A 19,531-nucleotide genomic window follows, 5' to 3' on the forward strand; every position below is an offset into this window, starting at 1 on the left:
AACGCATTTCAAACCTTTTCAAAATCGCATTGACTGCAGCCCTTACTCTATGATTTTCGTGCAAAGCTACTCCAGTCTTATCTTTTGAAAAAGCTTATTTGAACTGTATCGGGTGGTTTTTAAATCATAAGTAATAGAGGGGAATGGTTTGAAAGCGCCGCAAACATCAAAGGAGCAAACAAAGATGCCAAGATTTAGGTTGGAAAGTCCACGACCGCGCACAATCTTTTGTTATGCGTTCATACACTATCAATGGACTACGTACTAACCAACATGTTTCTATTTGTGACCAAAAAAAAGAGGGGAAAAACCTACAAGAAAGAAATTTGTGGGGTTTCACAACCATTCTTCTGTATTAACTATGTTTGAATAGACCAATTTCGATATATTAAACTTCAGTCAACTTGAAAAGGCATCATCTCGAGGCTCTGGGGAATAAATAGAAGGATTTGTATGAGTTTATTCCCCAGAGCCTCTAGATAATGCCTTTTGTTTTCGACTAAATTTTAATATATAGAAATTGGGCTATTACCTCTGCAGATTTGTCCGTCCTAGCGTATCCGGGTTGCGCGTGCACCGAAGTGTTGTTGCATGCAGCATTTACATGACACACAGGTGAAGAAGCAGTGCATTCATGAACATCGGCAACATTAAAGGGGCTAGGTCACGCTATTTTAGGTAATTTTGTTTAATTTTGTTAATTATGAGCTGTAAACGTCAAATTGGTAGAGCAAGGGTCTTTCATTTGCAAAATCACGGCAACATAACAACTGAGAATGATTTTCAAGTTTTGTAAATGCCCTGCGAGCAGAGCCTCTTTCGATCTTCCTAGATAAGTCGGGAAGAGGAAAGTAGACTCTGCTCGCCGCCTGCACATTTCGTATTGAGCATGCGTTAAAAATTTAAATGCATTCGGTGTCAGCCACGCGTGACCATTAGCCACAAAACCACAAAACGAAAACAAACAGTCGGGATATTTTCTATCAACTCTGGCAAACACACGACAATCAAGGAATATTTCACTGGAAACTCATGATAGTCCATACTCTTAAAATGCCATTTCAATTTTTTTTAATGAAAAATTTATAGGTTTCTCTCAGACTAGTTTCTGTAACCGATACATAGGAAAAGCTCATGGAACTAACAGTTAATTTAACACGCTGTTGTAAATTTTCTAAATATTGATGAAGCGTGGCGATTGATCATGCGCAAAAATTAAAAAAACAGGTTTGACAAGTCGAAACTGGACTGACTCATCCAATTCTTTGGATGAGCGGCAAATCAAACAATGTGAAGGCGGCGAGCAGAGACTACTTTCCTCTTCCCGACTTATCTAGGAAGATCGAGAGAGACTCTGCTCGAAGGGTAAAAGAAATAATAATTAAGAAAAATTAGTGCTTAAGTAAAGAAATTTTACAATGTAGGTTCAGAAATATGAGTAGAAGGAATAGAGATGCAAAATAATTGTTTTAGATAATAAGTATTACTTCATTAATTAAATAGCAGTCAAGGATAAAATTATCTTAAAACATTATGAATCAATAATAGTATTATAACCACATCAATCAAAGAATTTTTGATATATTGACGAAAACTGGAAAACTGCTTGATTTCCTAAAGATCAATGGATAAGGAATTCCAAAGTTGGGGACAAGTGTTACGGAGACAACGAATGCCGTATTGAGTTGAATGAACAGATAAAGATGATGATGATGGAAATGAAAAAGAAAATATAGATGAACTCTGACGTGGGGATAAAGATGGAGATAAAGACTGAACTAAGGTATCATATCAACAAGGATAATCTTACCAGTACATGTTTTTCCATCGCCTGTGTATCCAGCGTCACATGAGCACAAATAAGATCCTTGATTATTTTTGCATTTGGCTTTGGCATGACAGGGCGTAGGAGATGAGTTGCATTCGTTGAGGTCTGTCAGAGAGATACAACATCATCAAATAGGTACAAAGAGAGATACTTTTTCCTTCATTATTTTCTGCATATAAAAAAACAAATCAAACGTGGTTCACCGTTGTCTGTACTCTTATCCACAACGATATTCGTCATCAAAATGTTGTGGACGCACAAGACGCAGCTGAGAGAGTCCACTTTCGATTTGTTTATAGTAGTGCAATTCTCTTTAATTGCCTTGACTCTAATCTAACGCTTAAGTAACGAAATTTTACAATTGTAGGTTCATTGTGCAGAGTTTGGGACACCGAAATACTTCCTGGAACTAACCAAGTAGGTTTGAAATATGAGTAGAAGGAGTAGAAATGCAAAATAATTGTTTTAGATAAGAAGTATTATTTCACTAATGAAAATATAGGTGAACTCTGACGTGGAGATAATGATGGAGATGGAGACTGAACTAAGGTATCATATCATCAAGGATAATCTTACCAGTACATGTTTTTCCATCGCCTGTGTATCCAGCGTCACATGAGCACAAATAAGATCCTCGATTATTTTTGCATTTGGCTTTGGCATGACAGGGCGTAGGAGATGAGTTGCATTCGTTGAGGTCTGTCAGAGAGATACAACATCATCAAATAGGTACAAAGGGAGATGCTTTTTCTTTCATTATTTTCTGCATATAAGTGACAATATTTTCTTTTTCCAGTAGAGCCGAAGTAATTGTTTCTTTCATCTACAACTCGTACTTAAAATAGATACCCGCGCTGCTCATATAATCCTTGAAACCAAATATTGTGGTAAAAAAACAAATCAAACGTGGTTCACCGTTGTCTGTACTCTTATCCACAACGATATTCGTCATCAAAATGTTGTGGACTCACAAGACGCATCTAAGAGAGTCCACTTTCGATTTGTTTATTGTAGTGCAATTCTCTTTAATTGCCTTGACTCTAATGTAATGCTTAAGTAACGAAATTTTACAATTGTACGTTCATTGTGCAGAGTTTGAGACACCGAAATAGTTCCTGGAACTAACCAAGTAGGTTTGAAATATGAGTAGAAGGAATAGAGATGCAAAATAATTGTTTTAGATAAGAAGTATTATTTCACTAATGAAAATATAGGTGAGCTCTGACTTGGGGATAAAGATGGAGATGGAGACTGAACTAAGGTATCATATCAACAAGGACAATCTTACCAGTACATGTTTTTCCATCGCCTGTGTATCCAGCATCACATGAACACAAATAAGATCCTTGATTATTTGTGCATTTGGCTTTGGAATGACAGGGCGTAGGAGATGAGTTGCATTCGTTGAGGTCTGTCAGAGAGATACAACATCATCAAATAGGTACAAAGGGAGATGCTGTTTCTTTCATTATTTTCTGCTTATAGGTGACAATATTTCCGCAATATTTTCTTTTCCCAGTAGAGCCGAAGTAATTCTTCCTTTTATTTACAACTCGTACTTAAAATAGATACACGCACCGCTCGTATAATCCTTGAAACCAAATACACTCTTTGTAAAAATAACCTCCATAATACGGACCCTCTATAAAACGGACAACGGACACTAAATCTTGGCCCCAAAGAGAAAATTCATACAGGTTTAACCTCTGTATTGCGGACACTCCAATGATGACAGTTCTTATTTAACACGATTTCCTGTTTGTCCAAGGACACATTAAAATGTAATCAATTGTCTCATTGTTCATACGATAACAGTATCATTTGTTTCAAACAGTAACAATTGTATATCGACATGTCATTGCCATTTATCATCAAGATTTCTTATTCTTTGAAGATTCTCCAGTTGTTGCTTTCCTTTTTCTATCTCTTTTCCTCTAGAAATCCTCACTTGAAAGACTGTCTTTACGGACAGCTGAGTTTTCTGTAAGGCCCAAGCACTTCTCCAAACGCTTTTTGAGTTTGTGCGGTCCAGGGAAAATATATTCACATGGGATCTCCATGGCTAATCCTCCGCCCCGATTAACTGCCTTCCCACATACGTTGACAACTCCATTGGTCCCTGGCTTTACAAGAAAATGTCTTATAAGTCCCAAGCCCTCTTTCGTATTGATCAACATCAAAGGCTTGTGCCCTACAACTCGGCTATCCTTGAATACGCTGACTGCATTTGTGTCTTTCGGGTTCTCAGGTTCTGGTTGAAGTTGTAGACTTTCTCCGTTGTGAGGAGTACACCACCCCTTGCAGACATGAAACCCTCTTAATTAACCATGATAGAACGCTTAATGACCGGAGTGCTAGCCATATCTCGTTGAATGGTTTTCACACCGAAAAACTGAAGGAAAGCCACTGAGGTGTTTAATACTTGAAATGCAAAAACTATCCTTCTGTTGTTTCCGTTCCGCTAATTGTAGTTGTGGTACCGCTGCTTTCTGACTGGTTCCCAAAATTTAAAAGCGTGAATCGAAATTAGCTCTTCAACGAAACATGATTACAGAATGAATTTCCTCACTTCAGTGTCGTGAATGGTATGCAATGGCGAAACGTAAAGAATTGACTTTGCTGCAAGGAAAGGTAGAAGTAATCTATATTGAAAAACAAAAATCCAGCGACAGCACTGTGACCAATTGCAGATAAGTTTCAATGTGGTAAAACGCAGATCCAATCCTTCCCTGTGATCAACAAAACCTGCTCGATAAATTCGCGGCTTGTGGAAATGCGGCCAGCAAGAGAGCTAGAACATGCAGATTTCAAGACATCGACTTGGCAATGTTGGAGTGGTTCAGAAAGGCTAGAAGTAAGAACATTGAATTTCCTCTTTCGGGACCAATTTTGCAGCAGAAAGCCTGAGCAGTAGCCGCTCAAATGGGCATGGAGCAAACGTTTAAAGCTTCAAATGGATGGCTAGAGAAATTCAAGATCCGATACAACATTAAGGGAATGAAGTACGCGAGGAAACAGTTCAGTCTTGGGAAGAGCGGTTACCAGTAATATTCGCAGGTTACAGCCCCCACCACAGGAACATTCTACCGTGCGTTACCAAAAAAGTCCCTTTCTGAACCAGCAAAGCAGTGCAGAGGTGGCAAAAAATCCAAGGAGAGGATTACATGTGCGTTCTTTGTAAATACCGCAGGGGGTAAAGAGAAACCGGTAATATTCGGAAAGTCAGCAAATCCCCGTTGTTTTAAAAGCATCAAGGATCTTTCGAACCTTCCATGCACTTACTTTCATAAAAAAAAAAGACTTGGATGGATTTCGATATCCTGGACCAAGTCTTGACAAAACTGAATCGGAGGTGTCTGCGTGGAAGTCGAAGTGTCCTCTTGCTACTCAATAATGCACCTTGTCACCCATACGACATGAAAGGCAAATATCCGAACATTAATTGTGTATTTTCCGCCGAATTACACCTCGAGGCTCCAGCCTTTAGATTTGGGGATTATTCAATCCTTCATGGTAAAGTACGCAAAGCTGATGTTGACGCACGTGATTAGCCTAATTGATGACTGTGAAACAGCTGGAGATGTGTGAAAGTCTGTAAACGTACTACATGCCATCAGATGGATAGGACAGGCCTGGGAAGCCTTAGAGCCATCCACTATAATTAAGTGTTTCCCTAATGCTGGAGTGCTAGACAAAGAGAGAAATGTAGTTGAAGCTGTAGAACTGCCTGATGACGAGGACCCATTTGCAGACCTGGAAGATGAGGTTTCTCAGGTTGAGATGTTACTGAACGAGTCATGTGGTGACACTGCTGTGTCAGCACACGAAGCTATTGCAAACGAAAGTCTTCTTCCAGTCTGTCAAGAGTTAGGTGAAAACTGAGAGGAAAGGTTCCTATCAAGTCTGTCATCAGACTCAATGGTGACAATGAAGGTGCAGGCAGTAACGATGAAGAGATCTTGGAGCTGGATGATCTTCAAGCGCTAGAGCCGCTAAAAGTGAAGTCATATAGTGAGGCTTCCTCAGAACTTAACCATGTTTCTGATTTTTTTTACTGCATAAGGTGAATGAAATTTGGCTGATGAGTTATGCAAGATTATTTCAAAAGCTCAGTCGTTGTTAAGAACATTACAGACTTCTCTAACACAATATGAATCAATAACAAAGAACTTTCATTAAATACTCTACTGTATGTTGGTGTCCGCTGCACTTGTTACTGTTCCGAAACTGTATTATAGTTTGTCATATGTTTTTGGAATTGTACAGCTTGTATGGTAATGATTTGTACTGTCCATTAAACAATTTAAATGCACCTCAAAGACTTGTTTGAGTCAGGTTTGACTTAAAGAACGCTTAATACCATCAATGGAGCCTTTAAAGTGACGTAATATTCTTGACCTCTAGACACCGGACACCTCTCTAATAGGGACACTTTGCTCTGTCCCTTAGGTGTCCGTATTAGAAAGGTTCGACTGTATTGTGGTTAAAAAAAAAAAATCAAACGTGGTCCAGCGTTGTCTGTACTCTTATCGACAACGATGTTCGTCATCAAAATGTTGTGGACTCACGAGGCGCAGCTGAGAGAGTCCACTTTCGATTTGTTTATTGTACCGCAACTCTCTTTAATCGCCTTGACCCTAATCTTAAGCAGCTGGCTTTTCAATCATTTAATCATTCAAGCATAAACTACGTTTTCTACAAATGTTAATCATCTTAAAGTATAATGTGCTATGACGTACAGTAGTTTCCTTGTAAGTTTATATTTTCCTTGTATATACACCAAGGAACAGGATTTGTCCTTGGAAAGTGGCCAAAAGTGGTCCTGACAGCTATTTGGACCCCCTTACCACTACAGGTTTTTCCATTCCCAGTGTATCCAGCTTTACATGAAAACACATAAGACCCTTTGGTATTTTTGCATTTTGCGTAGACGTGACAGGGTGAAGGAGATGAACTGCATTCGTTAAAATCTTCAACAAAAATATGATGTCATTTAGAAGAGCAGCAGTTGATAATTTGCTTTCAATTTTTCACCGGAAATATGAACTTTACATATCCCCACCAACGTTGTTTTAATATCCTGGTCTTAACTTCCTTACCCTAACTACTACCTACTAGTTAGGACGCTTGCCCGCCTTGAGATCCATAGATCCCAGGTTACAAAACCGCTCTCCTGTATGTCTCGTTACATTTTATCCTGGTAGTCCCTGGCTCAACATTTGAACTGCACTTGTAAATAACTAAATGCTTTGCCTCCGGCCAGTTGGGATTCTTGACAGTTTTGCTGTTCTGTTCTGTTATTTTGTTGCTTGGATTACATGGGCCCTGAAACTTCCCTATGACGAGTAGTCAATTAAGTACGTATGTACCTCAAAAGGGGTGAAAGCTAGATAAAGTTTTAAATTGGTGTTAAAATAGCAAGACCCAAAAGCAATTAAATTCTTTCCCGGTACCAGCTGAGATGCTTGAAACAAGGCTACATGCCCCAAGACGAATTCCTAACTAAAGCTGGCATCCTTATTGATGACAGCGCCTATAACCCAGCATTTAAGGTGATTCCTGCGCATGTGGTGTGTCAATATTCACAAATTGGTCAAATGTGTAAGTCGATCATACACGCTGGGACAGTTCTCAAAAAACGTGAGACAAGTTTTGAATAATGACCCATAACTCTTTTCGAATAAGCGCGCGCATTCCGAGAACGTGGAAAATTTTGTTGTTTCAATCTATAATAATCGAGATAGACAGGTTCGATGGTGTTTTACTCTTAAATGAGGACGGTGACCTACATTTACTATTGCATAATTTTGGTGTACAAATTATCCCCCTCCATTAAATTAAAATATATATATCGGAAAAAAAAAAAAAGATAAAAACGTACAAAGGGCCCCTTATCTAGGGATGTAAATTACTATCTTGAAAACAATAAACCGAGAAGCGTTTTGAGTCGACAAGGTTTTAAGCTGAGTGATTTTCCTTAAGCTATATAAGGCAGTGTTCCATATGCTCTAGACTTTCTACCTATCCGTTTCTTTTCAAGTGTTACTATAAAAACCCTCTCAATTATTACCTCAAGATGTGCCCTGAGCCGATGAAATAACGCGCGTGTTTAGGGCGCGTTCGATTGACTGTATTCTGGAGTTGCGAAGAAATATTTCGTTTTTATGAAGATTCACGTGAAGGAATAAACGCTCAAAGATATAATGGTATTAGGCTTGCAAACAGACTTCGTTAGGACGGATTCTATTTATCAAGAAAACTCATTTAATTAAAAAAAAAATAAAGCCAGTGTACAGTCTGTGCAAAGTAAGAGAAACCCTGGTACAACTCCCAACAAAACCCCCTCCCCCTCACTGTTCAAGAGTAGACGATCCCAAATAAAGCCCACCATTCTACTTCCAGCCCCCAGACAAGTCGAGGTTTAAATTCAAACACAAGGGCTGCATTAAATGTCTTAAAAAATATGGTAGTTATGATACGTGACCAGCCTGTATACCAAATCATGAACGTACTGCAGAAAAACAGGCCAATTCCAGAGAGTGCACGACTCAAACAAGTGGACGAAATTGCTCAAATCCGAGGCTAAAGAGGCCATACCATCCACTTACAGTTGGGCAATGAAGAGAACACGGCCCACGATTGAGCCGGCGATGATGACTCCGACCTAATTACAGTAGTCCTCGACACCATCACAATTTCGCGGTGAAAGGTCAGTTATTTTAGCGTTAGCCGTTATCCCAATCGTAAATGTAAATGTACATGTAAATATGAAATGAAATATTGATAGGACCCACTGGTAACTCGGAGAAATCCGAGCCCCAGATGGGATTCGAACCCACGACCCTCCGTGATCTAGTCAGATGCTCTAAGAACTGAGCAACTGAAGACTCTATGACGAGCAACATTTCATTTCATATGTGTATAAGATTTTCACGTTCGCTCGCATGGGTGGTTGGTTGGCCGCAGCTCAGATATGCTTTAAGATGACTTGCGCGATACAAGGTATGAGCTATGCTGTCAATCGTTGTTTGACTCTGTAGCTGCGTGATGCATTTCGAGTCAAAGACTCACATTTCACCAGCGCTCCCCATAGAGTCTCCAGTAGCTCTGTGCTTAAAGCATCCGACTAGATCACGGAGTGTCGTGAGTTCGAACCCCATCTGGGGCTCGGATTTTTCCGAGTTCCCAGTGGGTTCTGCCAACATTTCATTTCATATGTATATATCATTCTTACATTCGTAAATGTAAATGTAGACGTTTATGTGCGCTTAGTTGACCGCTCCCTACAAGGGCTTTTCAGGATCGACAGGCTCAACGAGAGCAATTGCATGTGGGTGCGCCCTTGGCCTCCGCCATACAATCCATGTGTGATCTCAGAGCACCGCAAACCCAGCGAGATGTGATTGACTGGGAGTTGACTTTGAGGAGGGAGGAAAACGGAGTACCCGGAGAGAGACCTGAGGAGTGAGGTTGAGATCGACTGAAACTCAGCCTACATACGTCCCGAGGCCAGAGTTTAAATTTTGTCACAGAGGTGGGAGTCACGCTCGATGACCACTACACAACCCTGATTCCCCGAAAGATCATTAATTACCACCGTCTGAATTTATGATAAACACAATATCTAAATGAGGGTAGATGAAGGTGCAGACACGTGTGTTTTAACTATGGATGATCTGCCGACTTGGCTTTTCTCTTGACATATAAAACCCTGCAATGCTGTCCTAAAGGGCTGCAGAGGAGCCTCCACCAGCAACTTTGAAGCTATCGTTCTCAAAGTAACCTTAAAAGACAACTCAGGCCCCGGGTCACCCATCTATGATCGGTTGCCAGATTGCACAAGAATTCGGTATCATCACTATACACAACCAGGAGCTCTCAAGTACCCAAACACCACACGAGGAAAAAACATCCCCCCGACTTGCAAGCCTGGTACAGCCCGCATCCATAGGTCTAGAAGAATACGAAGACCAGATTGGCAGTTTCCCAAGTGTTTAATACCTCATAGAGCTGATATAAAACCCCAAGATAAGTGCTCTCTATTCCGGTAAATTACCGATAAATATTCTTACTTTACACAAAGCCGATTTGGACAAGATTCTCGCAGAAGACATTATGACAGAGGTAACTGGGCCTACCGATTGGGTCAACACCATTGTTCGCAATATCAGAGAAACATCAAACGGGAAAAAGAAGGCCAGGCTATGCTGGGACCCTAAGAAATTAAATTGGTACATTCGGTGTGAGCATCGCTGCAGCCACAGTATCGACGAGATCCATCCCCAACATCATGAGATTTTTTTTCTCAGTTTTTAACTTGGTACTTGCACAGCGAACTCGCTCACGCGTCTCGCATGTTATAAGTGCTCGTTCAATGCGCCCTTCGGGCGATACAGGTTCAAATGTCTCCTCTTTGGCATAATAGTGCCCCAAGATGTCTCCCATCAACAAATGGATGACATTTATAGTAACATTCCTAAGGCTGGTTTTCTTTTCGGTTCCAGAGAGGAAGGCGTTCTTAGACAAGATTTTCTTAGACATGCTGACAACGTGAGCGTCAACTCCGCCATGTCAGTAATATCCATATAACAAAGTGTCACATTTTGCGGTCATACACAAGCAAAGAAAGGCATCCACCCTGCAGTTGACAAGCTTGAATCAATTAGAAAAATATCTGCACCAGCTAACACTAAAGAACTCTTATCCATCCTTGGGCTACTTACCTATCTAGACCGTTTCCATCAAGATTGCTGAGTGCCAGACTCGCAAAGGAAAATGCCCACTTTAAGTAGGAAGAAAACCAGCAGGGCAGAGCTCTATCTATTCCCAATACAAAGTGGATTGGGAGTCCGGCTGCACTAGATTGGTAAAAGCGATAAGGAGAATTCGGTAGCCATGGCATCAAGATGGTTAACCGACAAGAGTTCAGATACTCAGAGATGCAGTGCCTGGCTCTACATAACTTTGTGTCTTCAAGTACTAGTGGTAGCATTGCCCTAGAAATAGCCGATCATTTGCCAGTCTTTACTCTTTCGTATGACCCTACGCTAAGTCCCTTCCCCAATAAAATTGAAATTAGAGATTTTAAAAGGTTCGATAACATTGCTTTTCAAAAAGCATTGAGGAATGCTAATTGGACAACAGTATACAAGAGCTATGATGTAAACGAAAGCTTAACTAGATTCCTTCATACTTTCAATAGCGTTAGCAATGCACATGCACCGCTTAAATCGTTTAATATAAAAAAATAAGTCCGACAAACCCTGGATGACGAAAGGATTGAGGAAATCAATCAAAGTTCGTAACGAGCTCTATAAAATATGGTTGCCAACTCAAAATATTTATTATCATAAGCAATGTAAAATTTATCAAAACAGGATTGTCTCAATTGATACCTACGAACCTTACACTACGATAGTGTACTTAAGGACTCCGCAAAAACAAAAACAAAAACGTGTGATAATGTTAACCTTATAACCAATAAAAAGCGGCCATCCTGGAACATTGACAATCTGAAAGTTAAGGATAAAGATCTCCAGCACCCATCTTCAATATCAAATGCTATTAACAGGTACTTCTGCAATGTTCCGACTGAACTAGCATCGAAATTGCCTAAAGCGGATCGCCACTACTCAACCTATATGAAGAGGAAAAAATCAACATTTCGCTTGGCTCAAGTAAATGAAACCTAGGTTTATCTACTATTAGAAAGTATTGACACAAAGAAATTTTTTAGCTATGATAACGTACATCCGCTCTTATTATCTTCTGCTGCACTTAAGATATTTCGACCGCTGACACATATCATAAATTTGTCACTTAAACATGGCATATTTCCTGAAACTTGAAAATTGCCAAAGTTATACCAATCGTTAAACAAGGGTCTCGTTCTTCATGCAATAATTATCGTCCCATATCAGTCCTTTCAGCACTAAGTAAAATTTTTGAAAGATGCATTCTTAACCAATTATCATTTTATCTCACCTATGAAGATATTTTGGTACCAAATCATTATGGCTTCTGATCTGGCATGACCACAGTTGACTGGTGGTAGACCTTATAGATGAGATAACAAAAGCCCTTGACCAAGGAAATCATGCTATTTCCATATTTCTAGACCTAAGTAAAGCATTCGATACGGTCAACCATTATATCCTATTATCACAACTTAACGTTTATGTTTGTTAATATTGCGTTGAATCTGACTTACTAGAAATAAACTCAGGAGTACCCCAAGGGTCGATCTTAGGTCCGGTTATTTTTCTAGTTTATATAAAAAGATATTATTAATGCACCTCACTACTATTGCATAAGAATATTTGCCGATGATACTTCGCTGACTGTGACTGGTAAGGACCCAGATTCATTGCTACAGTTAATTATTCCGAATTGCCAGCAATTTATGAATGGCTTTGTTCTAACATATTAACTCTGAATTTGAGTAAAACAAAATACCTAGTTTTCCAACCGAGACAAAAAGTTAATTCTAACGTACACCCTCCTCTAAAAATTGCGGACCAATACCTTGAGCAGTCGTACAACATTAAATACTTAGGATTAGTTATTGATTGCTCTTTATCTTGGCATGATCACATTGAACATATTAGTAGTAAAATCAGCAAAAGTGAAATATCATCGCAAAACTGAAACGAAATCTAACAAAGCAGTCTTTGATTAGTATCTACTACGCACTTGTCTACCCCTATTTAAACTAGGGCTGCATTCTGTGGGGTAATAATTACGAAGCTCCAGTATCACAATTGGTAAAGCTGCAAAACCAAGCTGTAAGAGTTATTAATGATGTTCCACTTCGAGATCATATTACGCCTCATTATGTAAACCTTGGCCTAACTGAGCTCCCTGACATTGTTAAGCTAAATACCTGCCAACTGATTTATGATCACTTGGTAGATAAAAAGCCATCTAATTTCACGTCGGCCTTGGTATCTGAGCAATATAATTATGATACAAGAAGTGCATCCCTGCAATACCTAAATCCTAGTAGCTTTAGAATAAATATAAGAAAATTCTGCCCAACAGTTATAGGATGTTATTATTGGAATGATAATCCCTTATCTATACGTGAAAAGAGAACTAAAAAATCGTTCAAAAGACCACTTTTCAACTATTATCTTGCTCAGTATTAATCATCGCCACGCCGAAAAATAAATGAAAAATAAACAAATAAGCATTTGGTCTTTAGAAGTTCCAGTCGTATATAGTAGGAAGACACACCATATTTGAAACCGACAATGCACTCGCCGAAGCTCCTGCTCGTCTGCCAAGCTTGCTGTTTTTCTTGCTCTGATTACGACATCGAAGTCAAATACCGGCCCACAGTTAGTATCCCTGTCGCTGATGCAGAGTCACGGGTGTTCGTGAAAAGAGAATGACATATATATCTCTAGCAATGGCCCGAGGTACAGGCCCGATCACAGTACACATTCTCTGACCAACATTTTTCCAGAAACCCCCAAAAGAAGGGCCAACAAGACAACAGTTAATCAGCAGGCACATGCGGGCCAACCAGATACAACCCCATCCGCAAAACCCGCATGCAACAATCGCAGAGGGATCTGATAGCACTCTAGTCCCCAAGCCAGTATGGCAAAATCCTGCAGAGATGCCGAGGGCACCGCAGTTGAAGATTATGGAAGCACTTACTTCCAATCATGAAGCAATACCACACTGTTACTGCACAATTGTACATAGCGTTATATAATTGCCGGTTACTTATTAAAATGGCGTTTATTTTGGATTTGGTTCCGAATGTACACCCGCGTATTTTTGTGCGGGAAGAGGAAAGTTGGTTACATTTGCTAATATTTCCTTCTAAGAAGTTCCTTCTAGGTATTTCACGTGAAACCAATTTACACTTCATTAATAACAAATGACGTTTATTAGTGAATGTACGAAAGGACTTGTGTAACAGCAGCCTTAGATCATCCCCAAACAACAATTGTAACAATCATTTTAACTTAAGCCGGAGTATCGTGAAAACTGCTTGTCGACCTGGCTGCTCTGTGACTGGTTATGTGAACTGTAATCTAGTATTTTCTTCTGGAGTTTACCTTTGCATGTTTTTCCATCACCAGCGTATCCCAGCTTGCACGCGCAATGATAAGAGCCAAAGATATTGCTGCATAATGCGTTTACATGACAAACGGAAAGGGAAGCGCTGCATTCATCAAAATCTAAAAATGAATTTAAAAAAAATCAACTTTAAGAGACTTTGTAAACTTCACTAATAATTCATAAGGGTGACTGCCTAGAAAAACGCACTATTCAGGTCAGATATATAGGTGTGTAAATCCAGATAAAGTTCAACTGTCTGAAAGCACTGGGAGGGATTAAATAGGTAGAGGGAAAAGGCTGGGGTTGATAAATTGTAAATTAGTTGAATTATTAATATGATTAACTTTTATAAAATCTCTAACTCGCGTAATTAGTATGCTTAACTTTAATGAAGACGAGGCTGTAAAATTATATAATGTTCATTAATCAATCACAAGTTTGAAATTTCAATCACAACTATTACGTAACAATTTACTTGTCTTTTGCGTGATTTGTTAAGAAAGTATAATGCATCCTCTCCTCCCGTCTAAGGTAAACGACAGTTAATCGCACAAACTAACAAATGAAACGAATTGGGCCGCTAACGCTCTCCATTTTGCTTGGCCTCTTCACAAACGAAATTGCTCAACCAAACGTTTAGCGTATTTGGCGACAAGTGATCTACTGAAAAGGTCAGATCTTGAGCATTTTCGCATTTGAGATCGGCCACTCCAACAACTACTAACATTGCATTTTATTTTGCCATCGCTGCTGCCATTACTCGAAGACTTTTCTACCCCATTTAGTGTTGTATTGTGTTCCTTTCGAAGAGGCTCCCACACTAGACTGGTTTCTTCTTCTTTACTCTTTGGCGACCGAAAACGAGCAGCCATGTTTCTACTACAAAAGCTTTATGTAAATGATTTGCTAAATTCAATGCTAAGTATTTCCAAACTCCTTTATGGGCTTTAAAACGGCTCGCCTGGGGCTCGCCGTTTTAAATGCCCATAAAGGTCGGACGCGAATATTTTATCTATTACTTAAATTGTTGTCTGAATTATCATCCGTCACCCGTGAGATAACTTTTAATAAGTTCTCATGGTATCTAATCCCAGCTAGGTATTGAGTTGACCTAGTCCTAAAAAACACATTTCTGACCCGGGTTTCAACGTGTTTATTTTATAAAGACGTAATATTCAAAATCGTTGACTGTAGCCCTTACTCTAGATTTGCGTGCAAAGTTACTACCCTCTTATTTTAGAAAATAATTGTTTGAACTATCTCTGGTAGACTTTAAATTACCTTTGCAAGTTTTTCCGTCCCCAGCATATCCGGGTTTGCAAGTGCACCTGTAGGAACCAAGAATGTTGTTGCATGTAGCATTTACATGACACACAGGTGAAGAAGCAGTGCATTCGTTAACATCTACAACATAAAGGAACAATTTTAACCGCGATTAGCATGTAGTCCATCTCCAAACCCGCCCCATTATTTTGCTTTAAGTTCAACAGGATAAGGCAACCGAAAAGACAGAGGTAGCTTTGCTTCGAGGGAACCAGAATTACGTGGAAGAAGATAAAGTGGTGGAGAACGAGACAGTGAAAGGATTGCAGGAGAACAGGATACACGGATGAGGTTAAGAGAAGAAAAAGGAAGTTAAAAAGATGAGGCAGCTGCAGGTGGAGCTGCGGATGAAAATGGAAATAGAGCCAGATATTAAATATAAGGGGTATAAAGATGTAATTGGATGAGCTTTAAGATGTGGATGTAGGTAAAAATGAAGACAAGGCTCGAGATGGAGATGAAGATGATGATTTACATAAATCCTGACGTTAGGATATAGCTAATGGAGATGAAGAAGAACATGGAGAAGAAGATTAATTACAGAAGTGTGAAGTTATCAGATCTCACCTTCAGTTTTCATATCGCAAAATGCAAGAACTGGAATTCCTGGCTTTATTGAAGACATCCAGTACTTGCCGTTGGGTGATCTTCCTTCACTCATCTTAATTTCCTTGCAGGACGTGGCTGCTAGGTCAGAGATGGAGCCTAGTGGGACTGAAATTGAGAAACTAGTATTATTTCTTAATCTTTGTTTGAGCAGTCTTTTCCATGCAACAAACCTAGCTTGTTAAAGTCCACTTACCTCTGTTTATGTATTTTCTGAAGTAATATCTGTCTGCATCAGGAATAAAATCTTCAGGTCTGGCTTCCTTGGTGCGATCACTGAATTCGCACATATGGAGAGACATCACAAAGTTGAAGCTTTGGCATCGATCATCCTTGAGGCAGACCGAAAGGCAATGAAGGCCAATATTGGCCATCATTGTTTGATAGATGTGTCCTTGCAACATCCATCCCAAGATGGACTCCTCAGATCCAAATGCAGGACATTGTTGCGACTTTGTTTTGTCGACAATTTGACAAATGGCTACACAAATCAAAAACACTGATAGCGTTTTCATTTCCTTTGCGATAACAGCTGTAACCCGTTTTCCAGACAACTGAAAAGAGATTAATAACACATACCTATGAACTAGATCTTTTTTAATCACTAGTAGTTCTAACATATCGATCATGGCATTGACGGTTTCGGTTCTTTTGTAACTATACATGGGTAAGTTTTTATTGCTGTATTTGAAAGTGGCTCGTAATAACTAAAACGATATTTTGTTTCTTGATAATTAATTATTGATTTTTTTCTCAGTACAGAGCCTCACTCAATTTGGTGCATGATTCAAGTTCCAGAGAGCACGAGTGGAAGAGTTGTTCCCTCATTAACCGAGGATAAGGCCCGTTTCAAACGTTGAACTTTACATGTGCCGAATCTAATTCAAATGAGCGAAACCAATAGAATTTTCTCATTTGCATTAGATTCGGTACATGTAAAGTTTAAAATCTTTCTTCAATATTACTTGTAAAACGGATCGTAAATATCGGTTAAACTAAATTACGGTAAGCACAAACAACTATCTCTCAAACAGTATCATCGCTTTGCCACTCGTATCCCATAGCTGCACGACCAATCAGAGAAGACATCGAATTGTGATACACAACACAAAGCACTAGTCCTAATAAAGAAAGGATAAAAACTCTCTTGATTAGTTATCCCAATTACAAATTTCAGTCAACAATTGATTGTGTCAATACATTTATACTCTAGATCATACACGCACGAGAATTTATTTTTCAAATACATCTTCAGATCTGTAAATCATTATGAATTATTTTTCTTCATCCAGTTCAAAATTCGTGAACGTATTCATATGTATACATAAAAAGACATTAGAATACTCGGAAGGTACATGTCGATTCCATCAAAGAATCTGAAAGGTTTAAAGGTAAAGGTAAAGGTACACGTTATTTAACGTCGGAAGTTCCTTTACTCTCTAGAGAGTACTCTCCCAGGAAGCCGACGATGCGCTCATTTTACCTCCCTCTTTCCATCAGTGCTCCGTTTTAAGGGTATTTAAAGCTACCTAGGCTACACTGAATGGAAAGAAGTCGAAACAAGGACGTGAGATCCGGAGATCGAACTCGGGACCTTATGCACCAAGGCCGCGCACTAACCGACTGTGCCACCCTTGCTTCTAAATTTAAGATGTAATCTCGCGACTGGAATGGAATCTGGTTTGAAGTGTGTTGGGATGCTAATACTTACTGTTTCCTTACAAACACACAGGCACTCAAGATGTTTAACTTTCTCTAATTTACAATTTTACAAGGCTCTGGTGACCAATAACGGAAGGAATAATAAGTTAATAATAAAGTACTCTATTATGCCTCGGTCATTTTATGGGTATTTTTTAAGTCCAAAAATATTAGTCCGAAAAACCGGCGATCGGACATTTACAGAACATTCGCAAATGGAATCTGGTTTGAAGTGTGTTGGGATGCAAATACTTACTGTTTCCTTACAAACACACAGGCACTTAAGATGTTTAACTTTCTCTAATTTACAATTTCACAGGGCTCTGGTGACCAATAACGGAAGGAATAATAAGTTAATAATAAATTACTCTAGTATGCCTTGGTCATTTTATGGGTATTTTTAAAGTCCAAAAATATTAGTCCGAAAAACCGGCGATCGGACATTTACAGAACATTCGCAACAACTGACTTTAGCTAGACTTGAACTTTAACATCTTGTTCATAGTCCTTCTTGGCAACAAACGTGCCCCGTATTGGGAGCGACATCCGAATAAATGCGGGATTTTAACTCAGTCTTATATCCGTTAGTTTGTTTTCCCTCGCAGATACATAAAGTCTCTTATACAAATAATTTAAGCGTTTACAACCCGTATATTGGTCAGTCTATTAGTTACAAGAAACTTATGGAATCAACTTGTTTCAATTTTTAATGTCTTAGCGGATATTACTGCTTCAAGAAACGAAGGCCCTCTGTTACCTTAATGAAATAAACACGACAGGTACTTTCTCTTCTGATTTTTAGATGAGCTGAATTACAGGTGCATATCAGCTGTTTCAGCAAAAGCAACAATCACATGCATTTATTTTGGAATGACGCGATTTAAATTAAAGATTCCTTTCAGTTACGCTGTTGAAATTCCATAACGTTTTATTCTTGAGAATGGTTGTCTTTCAAAGGAATTCAAGTGGCGTTAAAAAGGCCTGGAAAATCCGGGCTTGAACAGCATTCGCGCTGCACGCAATACTTTAAATAAAGTATCACGCCGACTGAAAGAGGGCCAACTGCGAGATCATGTTATTTCATGGAGCTTAAGGGTTGGTCTTTAATTGCGACGCTGCAATGTATTTACTGCAGCAATGGGTACACAGAGTGGTAAGTGTTTCGATCACGTTTTGTTAGAACGAGATGCTAATTGACGACAATTTCCCCTTTTGCGTCAATAGGTTTTGCTCATGCTTAATTCGCTATTGAGTAGCTCACAGCCTTAAACAGGCTTAAACAACGATGCTCTTCACGTTCCTTTAACATTTTATATCATTTTTAACAGTGCTCAAGCTAAAAAAAAAACGTGAAATGTAGGATGTAAACATTCAACGAAAAGAGTCAACATTTCTTCAAACATTCTCACCGTTCGTTCCAATTTTATTCCTGAAAAAATGGCATACACCTGACGTACCAAACATTTTGAATAACTACGAAAATATTAAAATTCTTTTAAGTCATATTGAATTTGTAGATGACTCTCTTAGTCGTCGTCCCTGCTTAAGTTCCCTATGGGCATCCTAATTTACAAACGGACTCCTTTTACTATTATTACACATGCCATATACCTTATTCCTGAATCTTCTTATTCATTGTAACATATATCTATTACATACCTTTATTGCTGTCGCCAGATTTTCTTTATTAAGACACAATGCGATCGTTAGACGCTGCCTGAAGAGTGCGTCCTGTTAAGCTCTAAAAAGGGGTTTAATGAATTTTTTGTTCAAGTTTAAATTTTTTATGTGGGTCGAACACATTGGTAGTATCAAATTAAATGTTTCGCAATTTCTTCATTTTCCGTGTTTGCCTAAAAAAATATTGTTTTCTTTCTAATTTAAAGAAAGTCACAGTTATTGCTTCACAGTAGCTTTAATGAACTTTACTGGGGTGTGGATTGAATTCGAAATACCTTTTTGAAGAAATTAATATCATGTAGTCACATGCTAAAGCTG

At 39.0% G+C, this 19,531-nt stretch overlaps 1 protein-coding gene across 1 annotated transcript in view; it reads right to left on the reverse strand.

The window, feature by feature from the left end:
* The window catches only part of LOC138002708 (uncharacterized), a 36,088-nt gene extending 16,838 nt beyond the window's left edge, over nt 1-19,250 (reverse strand). Inside the window, exons 1-8 of the mRNA XM_068848699.1 lie at nt 19,193-19,250; nt 16,029-16,386; nt 15,794-15,940; nt 15,185-15,307; nt 13,900-14,022; nt 3,117-3,239; nt 2,405-2,527; nt 1,811-1,933 (exon numbers count right to left, since the gene is read on the reverse strand). Coding sequence (XP_068704800.1) covers nt 1,811-1,933; nt 2,405-2,527; nt 3,117-3,239; nt 13,900-14,022; nt 15,185-15,307; nt 15,794-15,940; nt 16,029-16,347 — 1,081 coding nt within the window. The 5' untranslated portion in view covers nt 16,348-16,386; nt 19,193-19,250. The remainder of the gene's footprint in view (nt 1-1,810; nt 1,934-2,404; nt 2,528-3,116; nt 3,240-13,899; nt 14,023-15,184; nt 15,308-15,793; nt 15,941-16,028; nt 16,387-19,192) is intronic.
* Nucleotides 19,251-19,531: the final 281 nt, after the last annotated feature.

This window comes from Montipora foliosa, chromosome 5 (assembly GCF_036669935.1).
Source record: "Montipora foliosa isolate CH-2021 chromosome 5, ASM3666993v2, whole genome shotgun sequence".
NCBI classification, from domain to species: Eukaryota; Metazoa; Cnidaria; class Anthozoa; order Scleractinia; family Acroporidae; genus Montipora; species Montipora foliosa.